At 37.9% G+C, this 22,863-nt stretch overlaps 1 protein-coding gene across 14 annotated transcripts in view; it reads left to right on the forward strand.

Annotated features, from left to right (window-relative positions):
- The window catches only part of EVI5 (ecotropic viral integration site 5), a 277,795-nt gene that overhangs the window by 173,442 nt on the left and 81,490 nt on the right, over window positions 1-22,863 (forward strand). For 13 of the 14 annotated variants that reach the window (XM_063696986.1, XM_063697007.1, XM_063696981.1 and 10 more), the window contains 2 exons: window positions 3,425-3,571; window positions 5,738-5,833. In XM_063696986.1, coding sequence (XP_063553056.1) covers window positions 3,425-3,571; window positions 5,738-5,833 — 243 coding nt within the window. Of the gene's footprint in view, window positions 1-3,424; window positions 3,572-5,737; window positions 5,834-6,794; window positions 6,936-22,863 lie in introns of those variants that run through there. The other variant, XM_055352278.2, reaches the window with a different exon arrangement.

The following is a 22,863-nucleotide window of genomic DNA, read 5'->3' on the forward strand; positions in this document are numbered from 1 at the left end:
TTTTATTTCTTTTTTTTTTGGATTTATTTTTTTATTTTATTTTATTTTTATTCTTTAAGTTTTAGGGTACATGTGCACATTGTGCAGGTTAGTTACATATGTATACATGTGCCATGCTGGTGCGCTGCACCCACTAACTCGTCATCTAGCATTAGGTATATCTCCCAACGCTATCCCTCCCCCCTCCCCCAACCCCACAACAGTCCCCGGAGTGTAATATTCCCCTTCCTGTGTCCATGTGATCTCATTGTTCAGTTCCCACCTATGAGTGAGAATATGTGGTGTTTGGTTTAATTGTAAAAAATTCTCAACTATTACCGTCTCTTAAACCATCATATCTCACTGTTTTTTATATTTTATCCTGCAACCCATATTAGGTATATTTTGGACCTTATTCTCTTTTCTGTGTCTAATTACCTCTTCTGGGACACTAATTATTTCTTCAGTATAGCTAATCTCCAATCTAACCCATTCATTGAATTCAGTGGCTGTATTTATAGAAATTTTCTTTGGTTATTTTTCTGATTTGCGTAATGTTTTTTTGATAGTGACTTGTTCTTTGCTTATGTTTTGGCATCTTCCTTTTATGTCATTAATACTGTAATTTTAGACATAACCTATGTTATGTAAAGTCCTATAATTATCTCTAGAGTTCTTAAAATATATTTTTTCTGTCTGCTGTCTCTCACTCAGGGTCAATTCTTGGGTTTTATGTGTATTATTTATCAACCATAATGTTGAATTATGGTCTTGTGTTCAGGGATGCAGGGAAGGGTTTTATCTATGGACATTATTTGCAGCTTATGTCAAAGATGGGTCCCTCTGAAGTGTAGTTATTTGTTTTAATGGTAGCAGGTAAGACAGTAAAAAGAGGCTGTGATACATTTTGAATATGGTACTAAGAAGTTTAGTTAATTTTGTAGACAGACTTATTTGTTGATTCAAAATGAGAAAGAGGCCAGGTGCAGTGACTCATGCCTGTGATCGCAGGATTTTGGGAGACCAAAATGGGAGGATCACTTGGGCTCAGGAGTTCAAGACTGGCCTGAGCAACATAGCAGGACCTCGTCTCTACTAAAAATAAAAAAAATTATCTGGGCGTGGTGGCACATGCCTGTGGTCCCAGCTATTCAGGAGACCGAGGTGGGAGGATAGCTTGAGCCTGGGAGATTGAGGCTACAAGTAAGCTATGATTGTGCCTCTGCACTCTAGCCTGGGCAACAGAGCAAGCTCCTGTGAGACCCTATCTAAAAAAAAAAAAAAAAAAAAAAAGAGAGAGAGAGAATGAGAACAACTAGAGTATGTGTTACAGGAAGACAAGTAAAGTAAAAGTAAAGATGAAGAAAGTTCTAAGTGGTTGAAAGTTTTGGAGCTTACATCTATTAGATGATCTACATTTTTTCATTAAAACTGGAGGGGAGTCTTTTTCATAGGGCGAGGTAAAGTAGGTATAATAATGGCAACAATTGAACATTTATTAAGTATCTAAAATTTCCCGGGTGCAGTGGCTCATGCCTGTAATCTCCCAGCACTTTGGGAGGCTGAGGTGGGCGGATTACTTGAGGTTAGGAGTTCGAGACCAGCCTGGCCAACATGATGAAACCCTGTCTCTACTAAAAATACAAAAATTAGCCGGGCATGGTGGTGGGTGCCTGTAATCTCAGCTACTTGGGAGGCTGAGACAGGAGAATCACTTGAACCAGGAGGTGGAGGTTGCAGTGAGCCAAGGTCGTGCCACTGCACTCCAGCCTGGGCAACAAAGTGAGACTGTCTCAAAAAAAAATGAAATGAAATTACGTGACATGACATGACATGATTGTGTGAGACTGCTTTCATAAACTTTTCTCCCATAATCTAATCTTCACAACATAGCCTCAAAAGGCAAGTAGTACTATCTCTACTGAAATTTGGTAGGATTAAATAACTTGGCCAAGTTTTAAGAACTGTTAAATGAGAAGTTAGATTTTTACTTCTTTCTGTTACGAAAGTCCCTACTATTTCTTTCAGGCCTCTGATAGAATAATTTAGGGTTGAGAGAATTCTGGCTGGGTCATACCTGAGTGTGAAAACTACCTCATGTTAGTTCAAGGTCTATATGTTTTTTTTAGCACATTCTGTAATTATAATACAATAAACAGCTAGCATTTATTGCTACATATTAGGACCTGTTACGCATATTATCTCATTTAATTCTGAAGACACCAAACTGAGAAATAGAAACTATTTTATATGCATTTTTCAAATAAGGAAATAGAGACTCAGAGATACTAGCTTGTTTGCTTAATGACCAAATATTAAAACCAGGATTCAAAATCTGTGCTTCATAAAAAGAGACTGTGCTAGACATTGAGAACATGTAGAAATACACATATGCCGTATTGTGTGACATCAAGTTTACAGCCCAATAAATAGTGATGGTACCTTTTTTTTTCTTTCCTTTTTTTTTCTCTGAGACAGAGTCTTCTTGTCACCCAGGCTAGAGTGCAGTTGCGTGATCTCAGCTCACTGCAACCTCTGCCTCCTGGGTTCAAGTGATTCTTGTGCCTCGGCCTCCCAAGTACCTGGGATTATAGACGTGCACCACCATGCCCGACTAATTTTTGTATTTTTAGTAGATACGGGGTTTCACCATTTTGGCCAAGTTGGTCCCAAACTCCTGGCCACAAGTGATCTGCCCACCTTGGTCTCCCAGAATGCTGGGATTAGACATGAGCCACTGCCCTGGCCATGATGGTACTTTTTGACTGGTTTGTGCTTTCTTTCTGGAACTGGAAAGAGGAATTAAACTCACCATTCCTGTATCTATCCACTTTGTACTCCCATTGCCAATCTTAGAAAGGAATACCTTCAAGTTGTGTATAAGAATTTTTATAGTTTACAGCTATTTTTTGTATAAATGGTATATTGAGCTATATTGAAAGTCTCTAATATTGACAGTATGCATTCCTTTGGATGACTTGATTTTATTTATTTATTTATTTATTTTTAATTTTTTTTTTTTTGAGACAGAGTCTCGCTCTGTCGCCCAGGCTGGAGTGCAGTGGCTCAGTCTCTGCTCACTGCAGGCTCCACCTCCTGGGTTCACGCCATTCTCCAGCTTCAGCCTCCCGAGTACCTGGGACTACAGGTGCCTGCCACCATGCCTGGCTAATTTTTTTTTTTGTAATTTTAGTAGAGACGGGGTTTCACCGCGTTAGCCGGGATGGTCTTGATCTCCTGACCTCGTGATCCGCCCGCCTCAGCCTTGAATGACTTGATTTTAAAGGCAGTTTTATCTTATTTTTTAATGTTGATTTTGTTGAATAACAGTGACCTATAACTAGTAACATTTTTAATAATGTTATGGTATAAAATGGATAGGTAATTTTTTTTAATTTTTAGGTCTTGTATCTATAGTCTCAGTATTTATATTTCTGATTATTAGAACCAGATCAATAGTAACCATCTTCGAAGAGCAGAACAAGAGGTGATTAGCCTACAGGAGAAAGTGCAGTATCTTTCTGCACAGAACAAAGGACTCCTTACTCAATTAAGTGAAGCAAAGCGTAAACAAGCAGAGATTGAATGCAAGGTAAATATGTCAACTAACTGATTTTGTTTTTTGTCAATATAATAATGCCTTTTTTTGTTTGTTTTATTGTGATTAGATTATCTTAAAAACAAAACAAAAAAGCTCGTCCTATTTTCTGCTTTTCCTGAACTTGTTTTGGTAGTTGCTTTCAGACCAGGTTAGCTCATCTTGCTTCTGGGGTGGATTTTAGTCAAGAAACATTTTCGGTCACTTCCTTGGTTAATTTAATTTCCTGGATTGGCATTTACTAGTATTTCTTTACAGTTTTTCTTTTGACTGGTAACCCTTTAAAACCAGAGCTTTTAATGGCTCGATCAAAAAGGATGGGTCATTTAGAGAGGTTAGGGCTCCTCTGCTTTGATTGGTATCTTATTAGTGGGCAGTAATGTTAATAACATTGATACATGTTTTCTGGATAGACTAGAGAGCAAAAGAAATGTGTATGTACCAGTGTGTTGGGAAAAATGGGTATATTACCCATTATTATTTTAATCAGTTATATACTTTACTTTTTTGTGAGGTGTTTGGATTCAAAAAGCATCGAAAGTATTTGAATGCAAGTACATTCTTTCCTGAAATAAATTTACAATATAGCAGTGGTGAGAGAGTGGGGGAAAGGCAGTGAGATGGAAGGAGAGGAGGGAGGGTTTGGAGGGGGGGTGTGTGTGTGTGTGTGTGAAATAACTAAAGAGATGACTGTAGACTGGGCATTAGAATGGATTACTAAAGGCAAGTTATGGGATTTAAAAAAATAAACTAGGCATCCACCTTTCCATGGTGAGATAGTAGGAATGATGCCCTTTAAAGATTCCAGCCTTATTATTGTATAAGAAATAAGACTTTTGATGGCACATGTAAAGCTGTAATTCCATCAGCTTATTCTGGTGTCATTAAAAACCAAGAGTGAAGCTTGAATGGTTTATCAGTGTCACTGAAATCCAGAGATGAAATTACATCCTTATAAATATGCATGGCTGTTACAGTGTATACTGACAGAAATCTGTAGGCAGTACTGAAATTCCTACTAAAAGCACAGTCACTTTTGAAGGATATGACTAAACTAATTTATAAATAAAATAATATTAAATGAGGTTGTATCAGTCTGATTTGTCATACCAATATCTGATTGAGTTTTTATGGTGCTAAATTGTCTGTGTTGACATCTTATAGATAACTAAATTTAATCTTTTATTTATTATTGGTGTTAGTTTTCCTTAAACATATTTTGGTAATGGTGTTACTAGATTAAATATTGCTCCTCAAATGCCTTAGTACCTGTTGAGCAAAGTAAAGTGTTCTTTGGAAGTAAATCTTTGAGGAACTTGCTGTTGAAAATAATAATTTTCTTTGAACTTGTCTAAGTAATGGGCTCAGATTTAGAATATTAGAGGATTTTATGAACTAATATGGGATTTCATTTAATTTTTAATTGTTCATTAATACCTCTGTGAAGTATGTTACAGATGCAAACTCTGATATCTCCCCTGTGTTTAAGCTGTGTGTTAATTTATTCAATCTTTCGTGATGCCTTTGCAAGTTTTGAGAATGACCAATGTATTGTTACCCTAGCACCTAGTACATTCTGATTAAATGTGTATGTTTTACCCTGTTATGTTGGAATGATTTGGGAACAAAGTTAATTTTTCAAGAAAGCTAGTCCTTGAATTATGTAAATCTGATTCATTTTCATTTAGTATTATAAGATTATAGCTTATGATTAATTTATAATTATTAAAGCTTTTTTATTTTTAGTTGTGTAAAATTTGTGGATATTGTTTATAATATTAATGTTATTTTCCCTCTCAACTTAATTTGAATGTTCTCACTTAAAGCTGAAATATTACAAGCCTGTGAACCCCAGTTTCAAAATGCGAAACACTCTAAAACCCTGGAGTTTTTTCATAAATTTCACACAAATTCCTTTGGAGGCAAAACTTAATTTGAATTGGTATATGGCCATTTATAATTGTTATTTATTCCACTTGATGTGAACATTTATATCTCACTGCTTCGTCGTATGTATTGAGCATATTGTTTCATTATGGATGCTGCCTTAGACCCTGCTAGATAATACTTACGTATGGTTTATGCAACCTATTACTTTTCTAAAATCTGAATTCCAAACACACCTGGTTTATTTTGTTTCGGTTTGGTTTACCACACTAGAATAAGGAAGAAGTGATGGCTGTGAGGCTTCGGGAAGCAGATAGCATAGCTGCTGTGGCTGAACTACGACAACACATTGCTGAGCTTGAAATCCAGGTACCATATGAAAATAATAAAGTACATGTAAAAATATAGTTTCTTCTATCCTCTTTGTCTGAACAGTAACTTACTCTTTATCCTCATGACTGTGATTCTTTTTTCAGTAATCATTCATTTCCAACTTTTTTTTTTATTGTGGTAAAATAGACATAAAACTTACCATTTTAAAGTATACAGTTCTGCAGCATTAAGTATATTTGACACTGTTGTGCAGCCATCACCACCATCCATATCCAGAACTTTTTCATCCTCCCTAACTGAACTTCTTTGCCCATTAAACACTAACTTCCCATTCCCCAGCAACTGGCAACCACCAGCAACTAGAAACCACCATTCTACTTTGCCTCTATGAGTTTGACCACTCTGGTTACCTCATATAAGTGGAATCATACAATACAGTCATATGCTGCATAAGGACATTTCAGTGACGGACAGCATATATGGTAATGGTCCCATGGGATGATAATGAAGCTGAAAAATTCCTTTTGCCTAGTGACTATAGCCATGATTATGTTATAGTGCAACACATTACTCATGTGTTTGTGATGAGGCTGGTATAAACTAACCCACTGCACTGCCACTCTTATAAAAGTGTAGCACATACAGTTGTGTATAGCACATAATACTTGATAATAAATGACTATGTTACTGGTTCATATGTTTGCTATATTATTTGTTGTTTTGCTATACTAATATTGCTATTTTAGAGTCTAATTCTACTTATACAAAACAAGAGTTAACTCTAAGACAGTCTCAAATCCTTCAGGAGGTTTTCCAGAAGGCATTGTTTTCATAGGAGATGACAGCTTCATGTGTGTTATTGTCCCTGAAGACCTTCCAGTGGGACAAGATGTGGAGGTTGAAGATAGTGATATTGGTGGTGCTGACCCTGTGTAGGCCTAAGCTAATATCTTAGTTTTTAACACAAATGTTTTAATTTTTTTTTTTTTTGAGACAGGATCTTACTCTGTTGCCCAGACCGGAGTTTAGTGGCACAGTCATAGCTCACTGCAGACTCCAACTCCTGGCTCAAGCAGTCCTCATCAGCTTCCCGAGTACCTGGGACTACAGGCACACATGACCACACCCAGCTTATTTATTTATTTATTTTATTTATTTATTTATTTATTATTATTTTTTGATTATACTTTAAGTTTTAGGGTACATGTGCACATTGTGCAGGTTAGTTACATATGTATACATGTGCCATGCTGGTGCGCTGCACCCACTAACTCGTCATCTAGCATTAGGTATATCTCCCAATGCTATCCATCCCCCCTCCCCCAACCCCACCACAGTCCCCAGAGTGTGATATTCCCCTTCCTGTGTCCATGTGATCTCATTGTTCAATTCCCACCTATGAGTGAGAATATGCGGTGTTTGGTTTTTTGTTCTTGCGATAGTTTACTGAGAATGGTGATTTCCAGTTTCATCCATGTCCCTACAAAGGACATGAACTCATCATTTTTTATGGCTGCATAGTATTCCATGGTGTATATGTACCACATTTTCTTAATCCAGTCTATCATTGTTGGACATTTGGGTTGGTTCCAAGTCTTTGCTATTGTGAATAATGCCGCAATAAACATACGTGTGCATGTGTCTTTATAGCAGCATGATTTATAGTCATTTGGATATATACCCAGTAATGGGATGGCTGGTTCAAATGGTATTTCTAGTTCTAGATCCCTGAGGAATCGCCACACTGACTTCCACAATGGTTGAACTAGTTTACAGTCCCACCAACAGTGTACAAGTGTTCCTATTTCTCCACATCCTCTCCAGCACCTGTTGTTTCCTGACTTTTTAATGAACGCCATTCTAACTGGTGTGATTTAGTAGCAATGAGGTCTCACTTTGCTGGCCAGGCTGGTTTTGAACTCCCGGGCTTAAGTGATCCGCCCACCTCTGCCTTCCACAGTGCTGGGATTACAAGCATGAGCCTATGCGCCCAGCCTTAATTTTTTTTTAACTTAAAAAAATTTTTTGTTCATCAGGTGTAATGACTCATGCCTGTAATCTCAGCACTTTGGGAGGCTGAGGCAGGCAGATCTTGAGCCCAAGAGTTTGAAACCAACCCGACCAACAAAGTGAGACTCCCTCTCTACAAAAAATACAAAATAAAATTAGCTGGACCTGGTGGTGCACCTATAGTCCCAGTCGCGGTTACTTAGGAGGCTGAGGTGGGTGGGTTGCCTGAGCCTGGGAGGTCAAGGCTGCAGTAAGCCATGATCACAGCACTGCACTCCAGCCTGGGCCACAGAGTAAGACCCTGTTTCAAAAAATATATTTATTAAAAATTAAAATTAAAAATAGAAAAAAGCTTATAGAATAAAGATATAAAAAAATATTTTATACACCTGTACAATGTTTGCTAAGCTAAATGTTGTAAAAGAGTCAAAAAGTTTAAAAAAATTCGACGTTTATAAATAAACTTACAGTAAGTTAATTTATTATTGAAAGAAAAACCATTTTTTATAATGTTATAGTATATTTACAAATTTTCTTCATTTTTAAAGCTGAATAATATTCCATTGTATGTATTTACCACATTTTTTATCTGTTCATTCATTGATGGACATTTAGGGTGCTTCCATGTTTGAGGTATTGTGAATAATGCTGCTATGAATACAGGTGTACAAATTCCTGTTCAGGTCTCTGCTTTAACTTCTTTTGAGTACATGGAAGTGGAATTGCTGGATCATATAGTAATTGTTTAATTTTTTTAAGAAATTGCCATACCATTTTCCACAGAACCTACACCATTTTACATTTCTACCAGCAATGCATGAGGATTTCATTTTTTCCGCATTTGCACCAACACTTGTTAATTTTCTGTTGTTGTTTTTATAAGTACCATCCTAATGGGTGTGAAGTGGTATCTCATTGTGGTTTTGATTTGCATTTCCCTAATGATGAGCTATGTTGGGCATATTTTCATGTGCTTATTTCGCATTTGTATATCTTCTTTGGAGAAATGGCTATTCAGGTCCTTTGCTTAATTGAACCAGGTTGTTTGTTGTTTTTGTTGTTGAGTTATAGGAGTTATTTATATATTCTCAATATCACTTTCTTATCATATATATGGTTTGCAAATATTTTCTCCCATTATGTTTGTTGCCTTTTCTTTGTTGATAGTGTTTTTATCACAAAAGTTTTTAATTTTGCTGAATCAACTTACCTGGGTTTTGTTTTGTTTTGTTTTGTTTTTTTTGGTGGTGTTGACTGTGCTCCAAGTCCATTTTTTAGTGAAAATTTATCACATTTCTATATTATCAAAACTATCTTCAAAAGAAAATTCAAAACTTTAAAAATAAATATGTTTTTACAGGGCACAGTAACTCATGCCTGTAATCCCAGTGCTTTGAGAGGCCAAGGTCAGGGGATTGCTGGAGGCCAGGAGTTCAAGACCGGCCTGGGCAATAGAGTAAGACCCTGTCTCTACAAAACAATTTTTAAAAATTAGCTGAGGGCATGATAGTACACTCCTGTAGCTCTGGCTACTTGGAAGGCTAAGGTGGAACGATCCCTTGAGGCCAGATGTAGGAGTTCCATATTACAAGGAGCTATGATCAAGCCACTGCACTCCAATCTGAGTGACAGAATGAGACCTTGTCTCTAAAAAAAATTTTTTTAATAAAAATAAATGCGTTTTGTCACTTCTTATGCCTTACTTCTTCTTGTATAATATGATAAAAGTAGTAAGTTTTCCCTATGGACAAAATACTATGTTTAAAATCTTATGTCTTTCAAAGTCTTTAATTATATTGTACTCCAAGTCACAATAGTCTTTGCTGTAACATCTAGAATTTTCTTCCCAACTGAAATTTCCTTTTGTCTTTAAATTTCAATTTAAAATGTAATTAATTTCCAAACTTACATATTATAGTATAACTTCATCTTTTAATCTGGATCAAAAGTAACCACAACACATGATTTGTATGTTTATGAAAAGGTATCCTTTATGTTCTGCTGGTAGTAGTCCCCATAAAGTGCACATATTCAGGAAAACCTCAGACATGAGCCAACTGCATAATATATTTTTAATCAGTTGTTTAAATCATGCTATCATATGTGATTTTAGCATTAGTCTGTACTTTTCTAACATCAAGAAAATCCTAAGAATTTGCCATATTTCTATACATCTTAATCACAAAATAGTAAAATTTAAATCACTCTTTTTGTTGATTCTGAAATATTTATTAAAACGAAGAACCTGGTATGCAGGATTTTTGTTTAAAATGAAATGTAACATGTGTTACATTATTTTTGAAAAATAGAAAATTCATGGAATTTTTTTTTAACATCTTCCAATCCTTTACCCCTAACCCCGCATCTAGCCCCTGGTAACCACCATTCTACTCTGCACTTTTGAGTTCAACTTTTTGTATCCCACATGTGAGATCATGTAGTGTTTGTCTTTCTGAGCCTAGCTTATTTCACTTAATGTTCTCCAGGCTCATTCATGTTGTTGTGAATGACAGAATTTCCTTCCTTTTCAAGATTGAATAATATTCCATTGTGTATATGTAAACCACTTTTTCTTTATTCATTCATCCACTGATGGACATTTAGGTTGGTTGCATGTCTTGGCTATTGTGAATAATGCAGTGAACATGGGAGTGCAGATATCTTTTCAACATACTGATTTCATTTCCTTTGGATATATACCCAGTAGTGGAATTGTTAGATCGTATCATCTGTTTTTGATTTTTTGAGGATTTACATTTCTACCCACAGTGTGTAAGAGTTCCCTTTTCACCACATCCTCTCCAGCACTTACTGTCTTTCATCTTTTTGATAATGGCCATTCTAACAGGTGTGAGGTGATAGAATTGTTACTGTTATTATAGTAGGGGTATATTATCATCAACTGGCTCTTGATAAAGTGGTCACTGGAATCCTAATTGCCAAATTTGTTGCTATTTTTTCAGTATTTGCCTGCTCATGCTTATTGCATTTGTTGTTGACCATTTCGTCCTCGTTGCATTCTCACCTCCCCTAACTTTGCTACCACCACTTACTTTTGACTCTCTTTTTTCTTGTTTAACTGTTGTTTACAGTCATCTTTATCAGTCGTGGATGTGTGTATTCCTCTGAAATCCAAGGTTTTGGCTTTTACAAACTATACCCAAATGAAGGGTCTCACTTACATGGCTTCAGGAACCATCTTTACCAGGGTTTCCCAACCCCCAGGCCACAGACAGGTATCAGTCCATGGCCTGTTAGGAACCGGGCCGCACAGCAGGAGGTGAGCGGGCAGCCAGCAGCATACTGTCTGAGCTCCACCTCCTGTCAGATCAGTGGCATCATTAGATTGTCACAGGAGCACGAATCCTATTGTGAACTGCACATGCCAGGGGTGTTGGTTGCACTCTCCTTATGAGAGAATCTAATGCCTGATGATCTGAGGTGGAACAGTTCATCCTGAAACCATTCTCCCACCCTCTCTATGGAAAAATTATCTTCTACGAAATCTGTCCCTAGTACCAAAAAGGTTGGGGACCACTAATCGTTGCAACAGTGAATCATAATTTATCTCCAGCCCCAGCCTGTTTCCCCTTACCAATAATTTTCTAAATGGTTTAATAATTTAAAAATTATGAAACATGATACACAGAGAAGTTAATAAAACAAAGTTACATTGTATGTGTACAAATATTATACATAAAACTTCTAACCAAGGTTAAGACAGACAAAATTGCCTGTACTCAAGAAGTCTATTCAGTCACACCCTGTTCCCTATCCTGACTTTTATGACAATCACTCTTTTGCCTTTCCTTATGATTGTGTCATCTTCCTATACATTTCTGATCTATACAGTTTAGTTTTCCCAGCTTCTCAGTTTTGCATATCGCCAACTCTTCAATCTTTCAAAATAGAAAAGTCTTAAGTATAAAACTAAATAAAAGGTAATTTGAGTCATTTTTCAAACTTTTTTGAGTCTATAATAACATTTCTCTTCTCCCTACCACTCCGTTAGTTCATCTGCTTACCCCTTACCTGAACTGTTGTTGTAACCTCCCATCCAGTTTCCTTTCCTCCAGCTTCAGCTCTTCTACAGATTAAAAAAGCTGTCTCTCTAAAACATAGAAATTTCATTGACTACCTTTTAAATACCAAATCATATCAAAACTCCTTAGCATAAAATCCTTTTTATTATTGCCCAAACTGAATTTGTAGCTTCATTTCTCACCATTATCTCCCCATCCTCATCCCCCACACATACATGCTGTATTCTACCCACTGTGAATTATCCTATTCCTGCACCTATCACATTCTTTCAGAATTCTGTGCCATTCTGCATGTTGCTGCATCTTCCTAAATTGCTGTATTTTTCTGAACTTCTTACTCCTCTACTTTTGAAGTATTTCTGTTTCTCTTTCAGGTCTTAAGACTGAGTGCTTTTTGGCTAACTTGCTGTTAATTTGCTTAGTAAATGAGTTTTCAGTAGATGTCTTAAGGTTTCAATATTTAATTATATGTATGTATCTATATAAATATAGATATATAGAGGTATATTTTTAATGCAGATTAGGATTCATAAATAGATCTTTCATTAAAACCTGAAACTTTTTTCAGTTATGAAAGTAATATATTTTAGGTTATTTTCTTAGTCATGGAAATATCTTAGATCATATTCAAGTTCCACTAGGGGGAGAACTCAACTTAGTCTAAGATTTTTGTACTTCAGATGTCTTCAGATTAACTCTTCCAATTACTGGTACTCTCTTGCGAGTAAAATTTTTTTGCACAAACCGAATTCTTTCAAACTCTTCTTTTAATAAATTATTATTTAATCTGTTATTCATATAATGAAAGCCTGCTTTTTAATGTAGTTATGAAAATTATACTTTTGTAAACATCTCATTTAGATGAGAAAATACATTACATGAAGAAATACTCATTTTTATAAATACTATAACATTGTAATATATAGATACTTACATATAGATATATAGTGTATTTATATACATACTATGTAGTATATAGATATAGGTAGACTGAAATTTATTAAATTTATTTTCAAGGATTATTCAGTCTACTTAGAACTTTTAGGTCTGATTTAAGAATTATCATCTACTGCCATGTTGTTATTCTGACATAACTACATCTGTAATCTAGTTATATTGTTTATAATAATGCCTCCTCCACCACCCTGTCTTTGTATTCGCGTCTTACAGTGAACTTAACCATTTTTAAGTGTAGCAGCTTTCAAATTTTAGACATTTTCCTAGAACTGTTTTTAAAAGTTACTATTACCTAGTTTTCTTCTCTAAATGAATGACAATTACTTATTGGTGGGTTTTTTGCTATAAAATTATTACACTGTTGTGCTATAATGCTCAGTTGGGAACAGATTATACAACCTGTAAAATTAAGGAGTTGAACTCTAAGGTTCTATCACATATAAAACAATATTATGCCATGTATCGCATTTAAATATTTTTTGACAATTCTGAGTTACCATGAATTTTAATTATTATGTACTCATCTCACTTTATTAATACCTCCATGACTTTCTCTTTGGCCAAATTTTTACCTTAAATAACATTCCTATTCTAGTTACTAGACTCTTATGTTGGTTTATTTTTTCTTCATAACAATTATTACTTTTTTCATAAATTATACATTTCTTTTTAAATTTTAGATGTGGGGGTACTTGTGAAGGTTTGTAGATAAACACATGTCATGGGGGTTTGTTGTACATATTATTACATCACCCAGGTATTAAGTTCAGTACCCAATAGTTATCTTTTCTGCTCCACTCCCTCCTCCTACCCTTCCCCCTCAACATATTTTTATTTTTAATTTTCCACATTCCCCACTAGAGCATAAGCTCCATGGGAGTGCAAGAGTGGAATTTTTATCTGTCTTATTCATTACTATATTCTCTTTTGGGCAGTGGTGGGGGAGACAAGGTCTCAAGATCACGCCACTACACCCCAGCCTGGGTGACAGAACGAGACTCTATCTCAAAAAAAAGGTCTCACTTTGTTGCTCAGACCAGAGTGCAGTGGTGTGATCATAGCTCACTGCAGCCTTGACCTACTGGGCTCAAGCAATCCCCCCCACCTCAGCCTCCCAAGTACCTGGGACTACAGGAGCACACCACCACACCTGGCTAATTTTTATATTTTGTGTAGAGATGGAATTTGGCTATGTTGCCCAGGCTGATCTAGAACTCCTGAGCTCAAGCGATCTGCCCACCTGGGCCTCCCAAAGTGCTGGGACTACAGGTGTGAGCCACTGCACACAGCCTCGTTGCTATATTGGGTGCTTACTGTATAATGTCTGGTACATAACCGTCATTCAGTAGATATTTGTATTTGACCAAATTTGACCAGTAGATATTTGAATTTCGACAATAATTGATTCATCTTCTGATGTTGTTTCTACAATAAATGATTTTTAATGTATGCAGTTGTCACTATATTCACACATGTATCAACTTGTATACGTTCTTTTATTATTAGGGCACTACCAGTTAGGACGGAGAAAATGAATTCAGCCTCTGTCCAAATGAATTTACCATTACAGAGTAGGAGTGACTGAGCTTAGGTCCCTTCTTTGAAATGTTTTTTAATGGAATTTAAACCTCTGAAAATTAATGTATATTTATTGTTGGTATTAATGACTGTAATAACATGCGAGAAGACGCCAACTATTATCAGAATTTTTTTTGCTATCCTCACATATGCTTTAGAACCCAGTTTTCTGTTTGAATGTCTCAGTCTAAAGGAACTTCTTTTAGTAGCCTACAAAAATAAATATGACATATCTTAATCAGAATAAAGAGCTTCAAGAAATTTAGTTATGAAGAACAAGAGGATTTTAAAATCCTGAATGTCTCTGTGGTCCCAACTTTTTGTTTTCTTCTAATTGCTAGAGATTCTGTATTGGTTAAAAGAATGGATTTTTGAGTCCAACCTCTTATTAGCATCTTATCTTTGACAAGTTTTTTAATGTATTTGTTGGTTCACTCATTCAAAACTGAGGATTCTAAACCTATCTGCCTTATAGTTGTTGAGATCAAATGAGAAAACTCATGTAAAGTGTTCTTTCTTGCCTACATAACATCCGGAAAAACAGCTCGTAGACCTTATGTAAAAAGTCACATTCAATATTGTAGAGTCCCCAAAATTACAACCAAACTAGAAAGTTCTGAAACTCTTTGAGTTTCCTTAAAGATAGTCTTTAACAACCTCAGATACTGAATATATATCCCTTTCCAAAAATTATATAAAGCCTGAAATTAAGAATTATCTTGGGGCCAGGTGTGGTGGCTCACACCTGTAATCCCAGCACTTTGGGAGGCTGAGGCAGGCTGATCACTTGAGGTCAAGAGTTCAAGAATTATCTTGGCTTTTTGTTTTTTCTGTAATATATACTTAAGTAAGCTTCTTTCTGTCCACCATGAAAACCTATTTAGTTACACTTCATTTTTTGTGTATTTGCTGTATTTGGAAATATAGAGCTTATTACTTAACAACTTTAATTATTCCAGGATACTAATAATAAGAGTAATAATAGCTGGCATTACTGAACACTTAGTACATACCAGGCAGTGTTCTAAGCCATTTGAGGATATTCACATATTTAATCCTCACAAAAATCATAGGAGATATTGGTTTTGGGGTTTTTTTGTTGCTATTTTTGTTATTGTTTTCAAGACAGGGTCTCACTTCGTCGTCCAAGCTGTAATGCCGTGGTGCAATCACGGCTCATTGTAACCTCGACCTCCCAGGCTCAAGAGATCCTCCCACCTCAGCCTCCAAGTAGCTGGGACTACAGGCACATGCCACCATGCCCGGCTAATGTTTGTATTTTTTTTCTGTAGAGGTGGGGTTTCGCCATGTTCCCCAGACTAGTATTGATCTCCTGGGCTCAAGCAGTGCACTCAACCGTGACCTCCCACAGTGCTGGGATTACAGACATGAGCCACCAAGCCCAGCAAAATATTGTTAATATCTTCATTTTATAGTTGAGAAAACTGAGGCATAGAGAAGATTTTAAAATGAGATTTTGTTGTTTGTATAAAAACCCACTCTTGAATTTTTTCCAGGAATAAAAGGAATTTCTTTTCTTCAGTATTTCAACATACTGTCATGGTAGTTTTATAGGTTTTCTTAATAGCATATTGACAGCTTCCTGTGAATCTGCTTATTATACAACTAAAGTTACTATTAGTTCCCTGTTCATTACTTAAAATTTTTCAGTTGTTTCCCCTAGCTTTGGGGACAAAATTCAAACTCTGGCCCTCCTTGTAAGATCCTTCCTACGTGAATTGTTGCCTACTTTTCTAGCTTTATTTCCCAGTTACCCCGACATATATATGCCCTGTATTTGAGGCCCAGTATACCAGTTAAGAATCCTTCAAATCTGTCATCTCATTTTACTCCATGTTTTTCTCCCTCCTCGTTTGATCTTGCTTTTTATTTCAAAAGTCAGCTTTTCTTTTTATTATTATACTTTAAGTTTTAGGGTACGTGTGCACAACGTGCAGGTTTGTTGCATATGTATACATGTGCCATGCTGGTGTGCTGCACCCATTAACTCGTCATTTAACATTAGGTATATCTCCTAATGCTATCCCTCCACTCTCCCCCCACCCCAAAACAGGCCCCGGTGTGTGATGTTCCCCTTCCTGTGTCCATGTGTTTTCATTGTTCAATTCCCACCTATGAGTGAGAACATGCAGTGTTTGGTTTTTTGTCCTTGTGATAGTTTGCTGAGAATGATGGTTTCCAGCTTCACCCATGTTCCTACAAAGGACATGAACTCATCCTTTTTTATGGTTGCATAGTATTCCATGGTATATATGTGCCACATTTTCTTAATCCAGTCTATCATTGTTGGACATTTGGGTTGGTTCCAAGTCTTTGCTGTTGTGAATAGTGCCGCAGTAAACATACGTGTGCATGTGTCTTTATAGCAGCATGATTTATAATCCTTTGGGTATATACCCAGTAATGGGATGGCTGGGTCAAATGGTATTTCTAGTTCTAGATCCCTGAGGAATCGCCACACTGACTTCCACAATGGTTGAACTAGTTTACAGTCCCACCAACAGTGTAAAAGTGTTCCTATCTCCACATCCTCTCCAGGACCTGTTGTTTCCTGACTTTTTAATGATCACCATTCTAACTGGTGTGAGATGGTATCTCATTGTGGTTTTGATTTGCATTTCTCTGATGGCCAGTGATGATGAGCATTTTTTCATGTGTCTTTTGGCTGCATAAATGTCTTCTTTTGAGAAGTGTCTGTTCATATCCTTCGCCCACTTGTTGATGGGGTTGTTTGTTTTTTTCTTGTAAATTTGTTTGAGTTCTTTGTAGATTCTGGATATTAGCCCTTTGTCAGATAAGTAGATTGCAAAAATTTTCTCCCATTCTGTAGGTTGCCTGTTCACTCTGATGGTAGTTTCTTTTGCTGTGCAGAAGCTCTTTAGTTTAATGAGATCCCATTTGTCAATTTTGGCTTTTGTTGTCATTGCTTTTGGTGTTTTAGACATGAAGTCCTTTCCCATGCCTATGTCCTGAATGGTATTGCCTAGGTTTTCTTCTAGGGTTTTTATGGTTTTAGGTCTAACATTTAAGTCTTTAATCCATCTTGAATTAATTTTTGTGTAAGGTGTAAGGAAGGGATCCAGTTTCAGCTTTCTACATATGGCTAGCCAGTTTTCCCAGCACCATCTATTAAATAGGGAATCCTTTCCTCATTTCTTGTTTTTGTTAGGTCTGTCAAAGATCAGATAGTCATAGATATGTGGCATTATTTCTGAGGGCTCTGTTCTGTTCCATTAATCTATATCTCTGTTTTGGTACCAGTACCATGCTGTTTTGGTTACTGTAGGCTTGTAGTATAATTTGAAGTCAGGTGGCATGGTGCCTGCAGCTTTTTTCTTTTGGCTTAGGATTGACTTGGCAATGCAGGCTCTTTTTTGGTTCCATATGAACTTTAGTTTTTTCCAATTCTGTGGAGAAAGTCATTGGTAGCTTGATGGGGATGGCATTGAATCTATAAATTACCTTGGACAGTATGACCATTTTCACGATATTGATTCTTCCTACCCATAAGCATGGAATGTTTTTCCATTTGTTTGTGTCCTCCTTTATTTCATTGAGCAGTGGTTTGTAGTTCTCCTTGAAGAGGTCCTTCACATCCCTTGTAAGTTGGATTCCTAGGTATTTTATTCTCTTTGAAGCAATTGCGAATGGGAGTTCACTCATGATTTGGCTCTCTGTTTGTCTGTTATTGGTGTATAAGAATGCTTGTGATTTTTGCACATTGATTTCGTATCCTGAGACTTTGCTGAAGTTGCTTATCAGCTTAAGGAGATTTTGGGCTGAGACGATGGGGTTTTCTAAATATACAATCATGTCATCTGCAAACAGGGACAATTTGACTTCCTCTTTTCCTAATGGAATACCCTTTATTTCCTTCTCCTGCCTGATTGCCCTGGCCAGAACTTCCAACACTATGTTGAATAGGAGTGGTGAGAGAGGGCATCCTTGTCTTGTGCCCGTTTTCAAAGGGAATGCTTCCAGTTTTTGCCCATTCAGTATGATATTGGCTGTGGGTTTGTCATAGATAGCTCTAATTATTTTGAGATACGTCCCATCAATACCTAATTATTGAGAGTTTTTAGCATGAACGGTTGTTGAATTTTGTCAGAGGCCTTTTCTGCATCTTATGAGATAATCATGTGATTTTTGTCGTTGGTTCTGTTTATATGCTGGATTACATTTATTGATTTGCTATGTTGAACCAGCCTTGCATCCCAGGGATGAAGCCCACTTGATCATGGTAGATAAGCTTTTTGATGTGCTGCTGTATTCAGTTTGCCAGTATTATATTGAGGATATTTGCATCGATGTTCATCAGGGACATTGGTCTAAAATTCTCTTTTTTCATTGTGTCTCTGCCAGGCTTTGGTATCAGGATGATGCTGGCCTCATAAAATGAGTTAGGGAGGATTCCCTCTTTTTCTATTGATTGGAATAGTTTCAGAAGGAATGGTAACAGCTCCTCCTTGTACCTCTGGTAGAATTCGGCTGTGAATCCATCTGGTCCTGGACTTTTTTTGGTTGGTAAGCTATTAATTATTGCCTCAATTTCAGACCCTGTTATTGGTCTATTCAGAGATTCAACTTCGTGCTGGTTTAGTCTTGGGAGGGTGTATGTGTCGAGGAATTTATCCATTACTTCTAGATTTTCTAGTTTATTTGCATAGAGGTGTTTATAGTATGCTCTGATGGTAGTTTGTATTTATGTGGGATCGGTGGTGATATCTCCTTTATCATTTTGTATTGCATCTATTTGATTCTTCTCTCTTTTCTTCTTTATTAGTCTTGCTAGCGGTCTATTTATTTTGTTGATCTTTTCAAAAAAGCAGCTCCTGGATTCATTGATTTTTTGAAGGGCTTTTAATGTCTCTATTTCCTTCAGTTCTGCTCTGATCTTAGTTATTTCTTGCCTTCTGCTAGTTTTTGTATGTGTTTGCTCTTGCTTCTCTAGTTCTTTTAATTGTGATGTTAGGGTGTCAATTTTAGATCTTCCTACTTTCTCTTGTGGGCATTTAAGGCTATAAATTTCCCTCTATACACTGCTTGGAATGTGTCCCAGAGATTCTGGTATGTTGTATCTTTGTTCTCATTGGTTTCAAAGAACATCTTTATTTCTGCCTTCATTTCGTTATGTACCCAGTAGTCATTCAGGAGCAGGTTGTTCAGTTTCCATGTAGTTGAGCAGTTTTGAGTGAGTTTCCTTTTTTTCTTTTTTTCTGAGACGGAGTCTGGCTCTGTCACCCAGGCTGGAGTGCAGTGGCAAGATCCTGGCTCACTGCAAGCTCTGCCTCCTGGGTTCACGCCGTTCTCCTGCCTTAGCCTCCCAAGTAGCTGGGACTGCAGGCGCCTGCTACCACGCCCGGCTAATTTTTTGTATTTTTAGTAGAGACGGGGTTTCACCGTGTTAGCCAGGATGGTCTCAATCTCCTGACCTTGTGAACCGCCCGCCTTGGCCTCCCAAAGTGTTGGGATTGCAGGCGTGAGCCACCGCGCCCAGCTTGAATGAGTTTCTTAATCCTGAGTTCTAGTTTGATTGTACTGTGGTCTGAGAGACAGTTTGTTATAATTTCTGTTGTTTTACGTTTGCTGAGGAGTGCTTACTTCCCACTATATGGTCAGTTTTGGAATAGGTGTGGTGTGGTGCTGAAAAGAATGTATGTTCTGTTGACTTGGAGTGGAGAGTTCTGTAGATGTCTATTAGGTCCGCTTGGTGCAGAGCTGAGTTCAATTCCTGGATATCCTTGTTAACTTTCTGTCTCGATCTGTCTAATGTTGACAGTGGGGTGTTAAAGTCTCCCATTATTATTGTGTGGGAGTCTAAGTCTTTTTGTAAATCTCTGAGGACTTGCTTTATGAATCTGGGTGCTCCTGTATTGGGTGCATATATATTTAGGATAGTTAGCTCTTCTTGTTGAATTGATCCCTTTACCATTATGTAATGGCCTTCTTTGTCTCTTTTGATCTTTGTTGGTTTAAAGTCTGTTTTATTGGAGACTAGGATTGCAACCCCTGCCTTTTTTTGTTTTCCATTTGCTTGGTAGATCTTCCTCCATCCCTTTATTTTGAGCCTATGTGTGTCTCTGCACGTGAGATGGGTTTCCTGAATACAGCACACTGATGGGTCTTGACTCTATCCAATTTGCCAGTCTGTGTCTTTTAATTGGAGCATTTAGCCCCTTTACATTTAAGGTTGATATTGTTATGTGTGAATTTGATCCTGACATTATGATGTTAGCTGGTTATTTTGCTCGTTAGTGGATGCAGTTTCTTCCTAGCCTCGATGGTCTTTACAATTTGGCGTGTTTTTGCAGTGGCTGGTACCAGTTGTTCCTTTCCATGTTTAGTGCTTCCTTCAGGAGCTCTTTTAGGGCAGGCCTGGTGGTGACAAAGTCTCTCAGCATTTGCTTGTCTGTAAAGGATTTTATTTCTCCTTCATTTATGCAGCTTAGTTTGGCTGGATATGAAATTCTGGGTTGAAAATTCTTTTCTTTAAGAATGTTGAATATTGGCCCCCACTCTCTTCTGACTTGTAGAGTTTCTGCTGAGAGATCAGCTGTTAGTCTGATGGGCTTCCCTTTGTGGGTAACCCGACCTTTCTCTCTGGCTGCCCTTAACTTTTTTTCCTTCATTTCAACTTTGATGAATCTGACAATTACATGTCTTGGAGTTGCTCTTCTCGAGGAGTATCTTTGTGGCGTTCTCTGTATTTCCTGAATTTGAATGTTGGCCTGCCTTGCTAGATTGGGAAAATTCTCCTGGATAATATCCTGCAGAGTGTTTTCCACCTTGGTTCCATTCTCCCCATCACTTTCAGGTACACCAATTAGACGTAGATTTGGTCTTTTCACATAGTCCCATATTTCTTGGAGACTTTTTTCGTTTCTTTTTATTACTTTTTCTCTAAACTTCTCTGCTCTCTTCATTTCATTCATTTGATATTCCATCACTGATACCCTTTCTTCCACTTGACCGAATCGGCTACTGAGGCTTGTGCGTTCATCACGTAGTTCTCGTGCCATGGTTTTCAGCTCCATCAGGTCCTTTAAGGACTTCTCTGCATTGGTTATTCTAGTTAGCCATTTGTCCAATCTTTTTTCAAGGTTTTTAACTTCTTTGCCCTGGGTTCGAACTTCCTCCTTTAGCTCGGAGTAGTTTGATCATCTGAAGCCTTCTTCTCTCAACTCGTCAAAGTCATTCTCCGTCCAGCTTTGTTCCATTGCTGGTGAGGAGCTGCGTTCCTTTAGAGGAGGAGAGGCGTTCTGCTTTTTAGAATTTTCAGTTTTTCTGCTCTGTTTTTTCCCCATCTTTGTGGTTTTATCTACGTTTGGTCTTTGATGATGGCGATGTACAGATGATGGGGTTTTGGTGTGGATGTCCTTTCTGTTTGTTAGTTTTCCTTCTAACAGCCAGGACCCTTAGCTGCAAGTCTGTTGGAGTTTGCTGGAGGTCCACTCCAGACCCTGTTTGCCTGTGTATCAGCAGCGGAGGCTACAGAGCAGCGGATATTGGTGAACAGCAAATGTTGCTGCCTGATCGTTCCTCTGGAAGCTTTGTCTCAGAGGGGTACCCGGCCGTGTGAGGTGTCAGTCTGCCCCTACTGGGGGGTGCCTCTCAGTTAGGCTACTCGGGGGTCAGGGCCCCACTTGAGTAGGCAGTCTGTCGGTTCTCAGATCTCAAGCTGCGTGCTGGGAGAACCACTACTCTCTTCAAAGCTGTCAGACAGGGACATTTAAGTCTGCAGAGGTTTCTGCTGCCTTTTGTTTGGCTATGTCCTGCCCCCAGAGGTGGAGTCTACAGAGGCAGGCAGGCCTCCTTGAGTTGCAGTGGGCTCCACCCAGTTGGAGCTTCTCGGCTGCGTTGTTTACCTACTCAAGCCTCGGCAATGGCAGGCGCCCCTCCCCTAGCCTCGCTGCTGCCTTGCAGTTTGATCTCAGACTGCTGTGCTAGCAATCAGGGAGACTCTGTGGGCGTAGGACCCTCCAAGCCAGGCATGGGATACAATCTCCTGGTGTGCTGTTTGCTAAGACCATTTGAAAAGTGCAGTATTGGGGTGGGAGTGACCTGATTTTCCACGTGCCATCTGTCACCCCTCTCCTTGGCTAGGAAAGGGAATTCCCTGACCCCTTGCACTTCCCTGGTGAGGCGATGCCTCGTCCTACTTCGGCTCACGCTCGGTGTGCTGCACCCAGTGTCCTGCACCCCTTGTCTGACAATCCCCAGTGAGATGAACGCAGTACCTCAGTTGGAAATGCAGAAATCATTCATCTTCTGCATCACTCACGCTGGGAGCTGTAGACTGGAGGTGTTCCTATTCGGCCACCTTGGCTCCACCCCCAAAAGTCAGCTTAAGCTTGACCGGTTGTGATCAGCATTCCCTGTTAATGCCATCTTACCTGATTTCGTGTATCTCTGCTCTTCTAATACCCTTTGTTAGAGATCTTTCTTATACCATCTCAC

Source organism: Gorilla gorilla, chromosome 1, assembly GCF_029281585.2.
Source record: "Gorilla gorilla gorilla isolate KB3781 chromosome 1, NHGRI_mGorGor1-v2.1_pri, whole genome shotgun sequence".
NCBI classification, from domain to species: domain Eukaryota; kingdom Metazoa; phylum Chordata; class Mammalia; order Primates; family Hominidae; genus Gorilla; species Gorilla gorilla.